The 12552-nt window shown below is 44.0% G+C and overlaps 1 protein-coding gene across 2 annotated transcripts; it reads right to left on the bottom strand.

Moving 5' to 3' along the window:
• Positions 1-11979, bottom strand: LOC115125947 (regulator of G-protein signaling 5-like). 2 transcript variants are annotated; one of them, XM_029655535.2, is made up of 5 exons: positions 11851-11978; positions 11132-11347; positions 3181-3242; positions 2871-3037; positions 1-737 (listed from the first exon to the last, which is right to left on the bottom strand). In XM_029655535.2, the coding sequence occupies exons 1-5, from the start codon at positions 11892-11894 to the stop codon at positions 576-578; spliced, it is 651 nt and encodes a 216-aa protein (XP_029511395.1). In that variant the 5' UTR covers positions 11895-11978; the 3' UTR covers positions 1-575. The 2 variants fall into 2 exon arrangements, with proteins under 2 accessions (XP_029511395.1, XP_029511396.1); XM_029655536.2 differs by lacking the exon at positions 3181-3242 and having other exon boundaries at positions 2871-3018; positions 11851-11979.
• Between the last annotated feature and the right edge of the window lie 573 nt (positions 11980-12552).

Genomic DNA, 12552 nt, shown 5'->3' with positions numbered 1-12552 from the left:
TTACGTAGCTTGACATGTTTTTATGTTTTTATTGCAGATTGAATGAATGAAACCACTTTCTATTTTCAGAGGTATGTCATGCATGTCAGGTAAAGCTCTGATGTACTCACTACATCCTCTGTTGGTGGTGTGCATAGTTAGTTATGTGAATAGTGGTTAACTTGTGTTGTCACTGCATTGTCTCCCCATCCTTCCTCAAACCACACACACACACTCTTCGTCATATTTCTGAAGTATTCATTTATACATTGCAGTGCTAAAATTAAGACTTAAAAAAAAAGGTGTTTTGCGTGTAATATTTATTTCCTTTAGATACTGTATCAGTTGAATAATGGTTCAGGTAAATATGTGCTAGTGTGTCATTTAAATATTAGATTCCAAAAAATGACTAACAGACCAATCAATAAATCAGTCATTTACCCAACGAACCCTCCAATCACTCCGATGACATGATTGATAAATCAATCAATCAATCACTCAACCAATCAATCAATCAACCAATCAATCAATCAATCAATCAACCAACCAACCAATCAGTCTGATGACACGACTCTAGCCAATCAGTGTTTGAATTTCTACTTTATAATCTCCTGGTATTGGTTGGATTTGAGGAACCTCCTGTATGAATCTTTCTCCATGAGGGCAAAGACCTGTCTCTGGGCTAGGTCAAAGGTCATAGGAGTCAGTCGGCCCAAGTTCCTTACTGTTACGTCCTTGGTGATGTGGTCAATGTTCACCTGTTGGAGGCAGAGAGTCAGCTGAGCATTAGAATCGAATGACTTGAGGGATAGTGCCTTTATAATGAGAAGGTCCATGTTTCAATGTATCCTGTTGTTACAGAGCCTGGGTGTATGTGACGTGTATTCGGTATGTTAGATCAATAAGGACGTGACAAAATATAGGTAAGTTGACCACAGAGTACAGTAAAGATAATGTACCTTTTCTAGATGTAGTATATAGCATGAATTGTTTAAGAAATTGCACTGTAATGAATATTACATGAAAATGTATACTAAAGTAAGGTATCGTGTCAATCATCATATCGTAACTTTTCTACAGTAAGACAACCTAATCTTACCATTGGACTATCATTGACTGATTACTATGGTAATACCTCTCAAAAACAAACACAGTATTTGTGTAATGTTTGTACAGTCTAGGACCACTGTACTTCGTATAACCTCACGCAGTGGTCCAGGTGTGTAATACTATAGGTAATGTGTGTAAATACTAATTCCCTGGTCTGGCACATCAATAGACGCTTTGAAGCTTTTCGTCTCTGTTCTTTACTCAGCAAACACACGGTCAATTCATTACACGACCCAGTAAAAGCCCATTCCTACCCAAACACATGTCCTATTCATTACACGACCCAGTAAAAACCCATTCCTACCCAAAACACGTCCTATTCATTACACGACCCAGTAAAAACCCATTCCTACCCAAACACACGTCCTATTCATTACACGACCCAGTAAAAACCCATTCCTACCAAAACACACGTCCTATTCATTACACGACCCAGTAAAAACCCATTCCTACCCAAAACACGTCCTATTCATTACACGACCCAGTAAAAGCCCATTCCTACCAAAACACACGTCCTATTCATTACACGACCCAGTAAAAACCCATTCCTAACCAAAACACGTCCTATTCATTACACGACCCAGTAAAAGCCCATTCCTACCCAAAACACGTCCTATTCATTACACGACCCAGTAAAAACCCATTCCTACCCAAAACACGTCCTATTCATTACACGACCCAGTAAAAACCCATTCCTACCCAAAACACATCCTATTCATTACACGACCCAGTAAAAACCCATTCCTACCCAAACACATGTCCTATTCATTACACGACCCAGTAAAAACCCATTCCTACCCAAAACACGTCCTATTCATTACACGACCCAGTAAAAACCCATTCCTACCCAAAACACGTCCTATTCATTACACGACCCAGTAAAAACCCATTCCTACCCAAAACACGTCCTATTCATTACACGACCCAGTAAAAACCCATTCCTACCCAAAACACGTCCTATTCATTACACGACCCAGTAAAAACCCATTCCTACCCAAACACACGTCCTATTCATTACACGACCAAGTAAAAACCCATTCCTACCCAAAACACGTCCTATTCATTACACGACCCAGTAAAAACCCATTCCTACCCAAACACATGTCCTATTCATTACACGACCCAGTAAAAACCCATTCCTACCCAAAACACGTCCTATTCATTACACGACCCAGTAAAAACCCATTCCTACCCAAACACACGTCCTATTCATTACACGACCCAGTAAAAACCCATTCCTACCCAAAACACGTCCTATTCATTACACGACCCAGTAAAAACCCATTCCTACCCAAACACATGTCCTATTCATTACACGACCCAGTAAAAACCCATTCCTACCCAAAACACGTCCTATTCATTACACGACCCAGTAAAAGCCCATTCCTACCCAAAACACATGTCCTATTCATTACACGACCCAGTAAAAGCCCATTCCTACCCAAACACACGTCCTATTCATTACACGACCCAGTAAAAGCCCATTCCTAACCAAACAAGACTGGCACGTGTTCAGTGACCAATATTAACAGAGTTTCAAAACTAAAGTCCTCATCTAATTTGGTGAATTACGCTCGAGGATTGACATCATGCCCATTGTCATTTCATAACTATGTCAATGTATCAGATGCAGGGTTGTGTTCATTAGGGCACACAACAGAAAACTTAAAACGAGCGCTTCTTATTGGACAAGTCCAGATAGTCCCTCCCTACTTCAGTCTTTATTCTTCAGTTTGGTGCCTATCGAACACAACCCTGGAAAAAGGAGAATTAGAACAAACCTCCCAATGGGCCCCGGTCTGTATAAACTCCTTATAAATCCTCTTAGCCTTGGCTGCCATTTTGCTTGTTTCTCTGGTCCTCTTGTAGTCCTCACAGGCTACCCAGAACTCAATGTTCTCCTCGCTGAACTCTGACCTCAGGAAGCCCCTGAAAGTAGCCAGACCATCTGTTAGAGAGAGGAAGAGGAATACAGTAAGTTATCTGATTTGAAGTTGACCAAAGTAGAGTCAATGATTGACTGCAACATGGTCTCATTAGAATATGTCAAAATACTGATATTTAACCATTTGTATAAGTGCTGAAACTTACAGTTGTTGGTCAGTACTTTGTCCAGGGCCTTCCCCCACTGCGATGCTTCCGCTCTTGATGGTCTTGAAAGAGACATATTTTATTATAATGTAAAGTAAATATATAATGTAAAGGATGTCCACAAAATAGAGATGTGTTTTTATGTTTGCATGTCTTATTTTACCAGGTAAGTTGACTGAGAACACATTCTCATTTACAGCAGCGATCTGGGGAATAGTTACAGGGGGATGAATGAGCCAATTGGACGCTGGGGATGACTAAGTGGCCATAGATTGTATGAGTGCCAGAATGGGACTTTAGCCAGGACCCCAGGTCAACACACTTACTCTTACGGAAAGTGCCATGGGATCTTTAGTGACCACAGAAATTCAGGACATCTGTTTAGTGTCCCATCCAAAAAAACAGCACCCTACACAGGGCAATGTCCCCAATCACTGCCCTGGGGCATTGGGATATTTTATTTAGACCAGAGGAAAGAGTGCCTCCTACTGGCTCTCCAACACCACTTCCAGCAGCATCTGGTCTCCCATCCAGGGACCAACCAGAGACCAACCAGGACCGATCCTGATTAACTTCAGAGTCAAGTCAGCAGTGGGACGCAGGGTGGTATGCTGCTGGCGTGCGCGTGCGTGTTTGTGTGCGTGTGTGTGTGTGTGTGTGTGTGTGCGTGTGTGTGTGCGTGCGCGTGTGTGTGTGCGTGTGCGTGTGTGTGCGTGTGTGCGTGTATGTGGAACTGTATGGCTGCGTTTACATAGGCAGCCCAATTATGATATTTCTTCCACAAATTGGTCTTTTGACCAATCGCATCAGATCTTTTCCAGAGCAGCTGAATTTCTAAAGAATTTCAGCTCCTTTTGTGTTGCACCCTTTAAATGCACCCTTTAAATGCACCCTTTAAATGCACCCTTTAAATGACTCAGGCAAATCCTGTCCATCCTCATTTTTGGCAACTTAAATTAAGGCTTGGTTGAAAGCAAAATGTATTTTTTATTAGCTTATTTTTCTGTCATATATGTTGTTAAAGAGACAGTCTACAGTTTCCAAAGTAATGTATCACAATGGAAAATGTGCTTTTTCACAATGTAGAAACATAACACTGAAGAACATGAATTTGTAAATATAATGACAGGTATTTCATTCAACATTTGAGCTTTTACAATAATAATTGTCTCTCTAGGGTTGGGTCGTGTGGGTAAATTATTTCACATAATTATTGAAACTGCCTTGTCCGTTTACGATATTACAATATCAAAGAAATGACTGCAAACAACAAACACTGTATTTTTCCACTCGGACATCATTGCACACGTCATAGAACAGCAGAATATGTAAGGCAGATTTTTTTACCATGCTTACCGCACTCCTCTCTTCCATTTCTCCTCCGTTACATCAACAAAACAAAAACAATAACAAAGGCGCTGGGGCGAACAGGGCGAACAGGGCGAACAGGGCTCTGGGGCGAACAGGGCGAACAGGGCGAACAGGGCGAACAGGGCTCTGGGGCGAACAGGGGGAACAGGGCGAACAGGGCGAACAGGGGGAACAGGGCGAACAGGGAGAACAGGGAGAACAGGGAGAACAAGGGGAACAGGGAGAACAGGGCGAACAGGGAGAACAGGGCGAACAGGGAGAACAGGGAGAACAGGGAGAACAGGGCGCTGGGGCGAACAGGGAGAACAGGGAGAACAGGGAGAACAGGGCGCTGGGGCGAACAGGGAGAACAGGGCGAACAGGGCGAACAGGCGCTGTTTCCCAAAATGCGGATTAGATCTTAATGCCATGAATTGCAATAACAATTACAGAAGACTCTTCCATTTCTCCTCCGTTACATCAACAAAACAAAAACAATAACAAAGGCGCTGGGGCGAACTGGGAGAACAGGGCGAACGGGGAGAACAGGGGAGAACGGGGAGAACGGGGCGAACAGGGAGAACAGGGCGAACAAGGAGAACAGGGCGAACAGGGCGAACAGGGAGAACAGGGCGAACAGGGAGAACAGGGCGAACAGGGAGAACAGGGAGAACAGGGGGAACAGGGAGAACAGGGAGAACAGGGAGAACAGGGCGAACAGGGAGAACAGGGAGAACAGGGAGAACAGGGGGAACAGGGAGAACAGGGAGAACAGGGGAGAACAGGGAGAACAGGAGAACAGGGCGAACAGGGAGAACAGGGCGAACAGGGAGAACAGGGAGAACAGGGGGAGAACAGGGCGAACAGGGAGAACAGGGAGAACAGGGGGAGGGAGAACAGGGAGAACAGGGGAACAGGGAGAACAGGAGAACAGGGCGAACAGGGAGAACAGGGAGAACAGGGAGAACAGGGAGAACAGGGCGACAGGGAGAACAGGGCGAACAGGGAGAACAGGGAGAACAGGGAGAACAGGGAGAACAGGGCGACAGGGAGAACAGGGAGAACAGGGAGAACAGGGCGAACAGGGAGAACAGGGCGAACAGGGAGAACAGGGAGAACAGGGAGAACAGGGCGCTGGGGCGAACAGGGCGAACAGGGCGAACAGGGCGAACAGGGCTCTGGGGCGAACAGGGCGAACAGGGAGGACAGGGAGAACAGGGGGAACAGGGCGAACAGGGAGAACAGGGAGAACAGGGCGCTGGGGCGAACAGGGAGAACAGGGCGAACAGGCGCTGTTTCCCAAAATGCGGATTAGATCTTAATGCCATGAATTGCAATAACAATTACAGAATACTTCTATAGCAAACATAGTATTCTGTTACAGTTACAATCTCCACTGATGTGCGCTCAAAGTGCATCTCTTTAGTTCGACTCAGAATTTACCAATCTTTGCAAACGTAACAGTATTACTATCACCATGAAGATGTACAATTGCCATTTGGCAAATCGGACCATAATTATATCCTCCTTAGCAGATGCTACGTACAGGACTGTTTTGCTAGCACAGACTGTAATTTGTTCCGGGACTCTTCCGATGGCATTGAGGAGGACACCACATCACATATTGCACACAATAAGTGCATCGATGACATCGTCCCCACAGTGACTGTACGTACATACCCAAACCAGAAGCCATGGATTACAGGCAACATCCGCACTGAGCTAAAGGCTAGAGCTGCCGCTTTCAAGGAGCTCGACTCTAACCCGGAAGCTTATAAGAAATCCCGCTATGCCCTCCAACGAACCATCAAACAGGCAAAGCGTCAATACAGGACTAAGATCGAATTGTAATACACCTGCTCTGACGCTCGTCAGATGTGGCAGGGTTTTCACACCATTACAGACTACAAAGGGAAGCACAGCCGAGAGCTGCCCAGTGACACGAGCCTACCAAATGAGCTAAACTACTTCTATGCTCGCTTCGAGGCAAATAACACTGATACATGCATGAGAACACCAACTGTTCCGCAAGACTGTGTGATCACGCTATCCGCAGCCGATGTAAGACTTTTAAACAGGTTAGCATTCACAAGGATGCAGGGCCAGACAGATTACGAGGACATGTACTGTGTGCATGCGCTGACCAACTGGCAAGTGTCCTCACTGACATTTTCATCCTCTCCCTGTCTGAGTCTGTAATACCAACCTGTTTTAAGCAGACCCCCATAGTCCCTTGTGCCCAAGAACACTAAGGTAACCTGCCTAAATGACTACCGACCGTAGCACTCACGTCTGTAGCCATGAAGTGATTTGAAAGGCTGGTCATGGCTCACATCAACACCTTATCCTAGAAACCCTAGAACCACTCCAATTTGCAAACCGCCCCAACAGATCCACAGATGATGCAATCTATTTTGCACTCCACACTGCCCTTTCCCACTTGGACAAAAGGAACACCTATGTGAGAATGCTATTCATTGACTACAGATCAGCGTTCAACACCATAGTGCCCTCAAAGCTCACCAATAAGCTAAGGACCCTGGGACTAAACAGCTCCCTTTGAAAATGGATCCTGGACTTCCTGGCGGGCCACCCCCTGGTGGTAAAGGTAGGTAACAACACATCCGCCACACTGATCATCAACACAGGGGCCCCTCAGGGGTGCATGCGCAGTCCATTCCTGTACTCCCTGTTCACTGATGACTGCACAGCCAGGCACGACCCCGACACCATCATTAAGTTTGCCGATGACACAACAGTGGTAGGCCTGATCAACGACGAGACAGCCTATAGGGAGGAGGTCAGAGACCTGGCCGTGTGGTGCCAGGACAACAACCTCTCCCTCAATAGGATCAAGACAAAGGAGATGATTGTGGAATACAGGAAAAGAGGTCCCCATTCTCATCGACGGGGCTGTAGTGGAGCAGGTTGAGAGCTTCAAGTTCCTTGGTGTCCACATCACCAACAAACTAACATGGTCCAAGCACACCAAGACACCTGACTGGTTGCAGCTCTACCTGGTATGGCAACTGCTCGGGCCCCGAGCAAGACACTGCAGAGGGTAGTGCGTACGGCCCAGTTCTTCACTGGGCCAAGCTTCCTGACATCCAGGATCCAGCCATAAGACTCCTGAACGTCTAATCAAATGGCTACCCAGACTATTTTCATTCTCCCCCGCCCCCCTTTTACACTGCTGCTACTCTCTGTTGTTATCATCTGTGCATAGTCACTCTAATAACTCTACCTACATGTACATATTACCTCAACTAACCGGCGCCCCCGCACATTGACTCTGTACCGGTGCCCTCCCTGTGTATAGTCTTGTAAAATAACAATAGCAGCTGCTCTTTAATTACTTGCTACTTTTATTACTTATTCTTACTCATATATGTTTTAAACTGCATTGTTGGTTAAGGGCTCATAAGTAAGCATTTCACTGTAAGGTCTACACCTGTTGTATTCGGCACGTGACTCATAAAATTTGATTTGAAGTAATAACAATTTTTCTTCTTAAACTTCACAGTGAACTTGTTCTTCTTGACTTGTCTTGTATTTTTCTGATAATCAATTTCCCCCCCCCTGCATTTTAACAGACAATGCTTGTTCCACAAGCTACATGACACCTGTTCTGGTTTCCTGGTGATCTTGATCATCCTCTCATTCTATATCTTCAGCTTGACCTTCATCCTACTTATGGACCCTTTCTGGGTCTTGTTCAGGTTCCTCTTCAGTTCCATGACTTCCATCTTGAGTTTACTCTGGTGCCTCGGCTTTGCCTCCAGCTTCTGCTTCTTCAAGATGCTCTCTTACTGCAGGTTGGAAGACATTTACTCTGATCTTGGAATCAACAGGCGGTACTGCGCCTCATTCTGAGTATCTTCGGCTGTTTATGTCCCACTGATGTTTTCTTCTTCCTCCCTCTTTAAGATTTGTTGTGTTTTGTGTATTTTCTCCATGAGATTGTCATGATGTCATACGCTTCTCGCATTGATGTGTCTTCCATTTCTCTGCATATCACGCGAGACTGTGTATTTCCTTCTTCGTCTCTTAGGTACACCAGATTGATTGTCCAGTTCACATGCTAAGAGAAGGAACAAGTGAGAAAGACTTGTTGAAATGTAGGCGTGAACCATGTTGAGGTAATCCTTCCAGTTTCTGCGTTTCTTCCAGTGTCCTTTAAGAGTGTTCTATTGAAGCTATCCACTGAGATTTGACTGTGGGTGATATGAGGTTGTTCTTCAGTGAAGGTATCCCACTGTTGCATTCTTCTGAATAGTTCATTTCTCAAACTCCCTCATGATGATATCGGATGGGTGGCCGAAGTGTAGAACGAAATCATCGAAGACCTTGCGTGCTGCAGTCTTGTTCGGACTTGTTTCGTGTAGCGTAAGCCTGTGCTGTTCAACACCATTGTGGATTCTTTCCATATGAAGGTAGTTGATTGAGTTTGTCTCTCCTTCATGCACATTTCCACAGACCAGATAAGATGCTAGCTAGCTAGTTAGCGTCTCTTTCTCCCACGATTGTTGTCTTTTCTTCCCACTGCAACATTCTCTCCTAGATTCTCTTCTTCCCCTTGTGACTCGTTTCAAACCGGGCGGAAAAAGACATTTTGTGTTGCACCTTTGAAATGACTCAGGAAAACTTGAAGGCTTGGTTCAATACAAAATATACTTTTTAGTACTTTTTGATCATAGCATTATTAATTGCTCTCTTCTCAAGTTGTAACTCTACATGACTGATGTTCCCAAAGAGACTGTGTACAATTTACAAAGTAATGTAAATCAAAATAAAGTGTGCTTTTTCTGAATGACTATCAATATCAATCAATATTTGAACTTTTAGAATAACAACTGAACTCTCTAGGCAAAACATATTTGTTTCTAGGGTGTTGAACACCCTTGCCCACAAAAATATATACAGCAGTATGTGGACACCCCTTCAAATTAGTGGATTCGGCTATTTCAGCCACACCCATTGCTGACAGGTGTATAAAAACGAGGAGACCGCCATGCAATCTCCATAGACAAACATTGGCCGTAGAATGGCCATACTGAAGAGTTGAGTGACTTTCAACGTGGCACCGTCATAGGATGCCACCTTTCCAACAAGCCGGAAACATGAAAAACAGCCCCAGACCATTATTCCTCCTCCACCAAATGTTACAGTTGGCACTACGCTCCAGAGTCCATGGGCGGCAAGCTGTTCATTGGGAGCGAACAAGAACTATTTGCTCCCGACGAACAGTTCTTGTGCTGACGTTGGTTCCAAAGGCAGTTTGGAACCCGATAGTGAGTGCTGCAACTGAGGACAGACGATTTTTATGCGCTGTGCTCTTCAGCACTCTGTGGTGCCGTTTTGTGTGCTTGTGTGGCTTACCACTTGGCAACTGAGCCATTGTTGCATCTAGACGTTTCCACTTCATAATAACAGCACTTACAGTTGACCGGGGCAGCTCTAGCAGGGCAGAAATTTGAAAAATTGACTTGTTGGAAAGTTGGCATCCTATGAAGGTGCAACGTTGAAAGTCTACTGCCAATGTCTGTCTATGGAGATTGCATGGCTGTGTTCTCAATTTTATACACCTGTCAGCAACGAGTGTGGCTGAAATAGCCAAATTCAATCATTTGAAGGGGTGTCCACATACTTTTGTGTATATATACTGTATAGACATCATGTTGGCAAAAACATTTTAAGCTTCAATATCAGAATAACACTCTGGAAAGTGAAGATGTCAAAGAACATCAAAAAGTAAACATTTCTGGAAACACCTTGCTGTTTTGGGACGCATTTGCTATCAAAGAGTGGTGCGGTTGCTAACTAATTGTAAGTCAGTGAATTGCTTTGCTCCACAGCCAAAATACTTTTCCCAGACGTCTCATCCTGAATTTAATTTCACTGCTCTATCGATCGCTCCATACATCATTGTGGAGAAGAGAAGTTAGTGGGCATGACGTTTGGCCAGAGGGATGTGGACGGGTAGACAGGCAAAAGATGCTTAGCAAGCCACCTAAAGTTATTTACAATTAGTTACTAAAGTTTTCTACACTCCTTCACTAGCTATCGTAAAGCTGTCGTAAAGCTGTCGTCCTGTCTCCAAATATGAGGAGGTGTCTCCAGTTGTGTTTACATTTGATCATTGTGGCCAGGGGTCAAAGTTAGCTGGTACGGAGTCCCAGAAAAATAAATAGTTGGGGTACGTCACACCAGTAAAACATGAGCCTATCAGAATAATTACAATTATTGCAAAAAAATAAATAATAATTCATCACACCATTTATCATTTCTGTTTTTCAGAGGCATGAAACAATAGCAGATCTACTTGTTGTGTGTGTTGCTCCAGAACACGGTTCAATTCTGAACAGTGACATTTTGCACAAGGCAGAAATGACTGGCTGAAATGGCGGGTGCACAGTGCACTGTTTGGAATTATTTTAGAGTGGACAAAAGTGTGCAGTTAAATGCTGACCACAGCGATCAGGTAAAATAACAACCTAATGTTTATATGTATGCAGTACAATTAGTCCACTGTATGTAAGAAATATAGGCAAGACAGATTTGGGACACGGCCAATGAGTTATTCTGAACGCTTTTCCATTACCTGTCATACTTCTGAGGCGTCTCCAGACATCTCTCAGGTTTCTGTGGAAGAGGGATGGCGTTCTCAGGTTTCTGTGGAAGAGGGATGGCGTTCTCAGGTTTCTTCTGAAAGGGGATTACGTTCTCAGGTTTCTTCTGAAAGGGGATGACGTTCTCAGTGTGTTCATGGTCTGACCTCTGGAGCAGGGTACCAAACTTCACCTTGATATGTTTAGCCCTAGAAGAAGACGGAGAATGTGACAATCTGGCATACCATCCACTCAAAGATTCATTTATTGTCTGACGTTTTGAATCAGAATCACTCAGATCAGTCTTAGTAAGTAGATTCTCAACATTTCTTTTAATTCTAAAAAGTGAATAGGGAACATTTGAAAAGAACACACATACTGTACATTTACAGACAAACATTAGGAGTCAGGAGAACAAGTGTTAAACAACAAGTGTTAAAGTGTAAAAGAACAGTTAAACAACTAAACAGGGTTTAAGTGTTAAACTGTTGGCATGATTTTTAAAGACCCTGATAGAGCACCATGTTAAGCAAACGCACTGCAGAGAGGCAAAAACCTACATAGAAGTAACAAATCATCAATCAAACAGAGCCCTAAGATTAAACTGTTGTATCGGAAAGAGATGGAGTATGTATTTACATAGCCTACAAGGTGAACATTCATTCAGAATATATAATATTTGGACAGAATGCTCATATAGAACTGTACTCACCTCTCAAGACATGTTTGCTGTAAGACTGCAAACCCTTTACACATTCTCTAAGCCTAACACTATTTGTTTGTCTGTAGAATCACTCTGTGAAAAGGTCTGTCCTCAAGTTCTGCTGTCGCCTACAAGAATGTAATGCTATATAGAGACAGCTTATTGGCCAATGGCCTAAAGAAGAGGAGACGGGCCAGCCAATCACACAGTGTGTTGGAAGTCCATCTGAAGGTTCACAGAGTTAGAGAGAAGAGACATCTGTGTGGCTCATGTTGACATCACATTAGTTATATCCCAAAGGACATTAACCCATGTAGGGGGTCATTCACCCTCTGGGATCTGGCCACGCAATATGTCACAAAATCCTTTAAAAACATAACTTGCTCTGATTTAGTGTTGTACGTTATATTAAAACACGTTAACTATGACATGTTCACAAAGATATTTCATTTTCATGTCCACCCTTATCATAAAACCAAAAACTGCCTGATATATTTTAACTGAATTTAACCCTTCCATCAATGCTACAGCCAACCCTTCCCTCAATGCTACAGCCAACCCTTCCCTCAATGCTACAGCCAACCCTTCCCTAAATGCTACAGCCAACCCTTCCCTCACTGCTACAGCCAACCCTTCCCTCACTGCTACAGCCAACCCTTCCCTCAATGCTACAGCCAACCCTTCCCTCAATGCTACAGCCAACCCTTCCCT

This window comes from Oncorhynchus nerka, linkage group LG20, assembly GCF_034236695.1.
Source record: "Oncorhynchus nerka isolate Pitt River linkage group LG20, Oner_Uvic_2.0, whole genome shotgun sequence".
In the NCBI taxonomy this organism is placed as follows: Eukaryota; Metazoa; Chordata; class Actinopteri; order Salmoniformes; family Salmonidae; genus Oncorhynchus; species Oncorhynchus nerka.
This window is presented reverse-complemented; position numbering and strand designations above follow the sequence as displayed.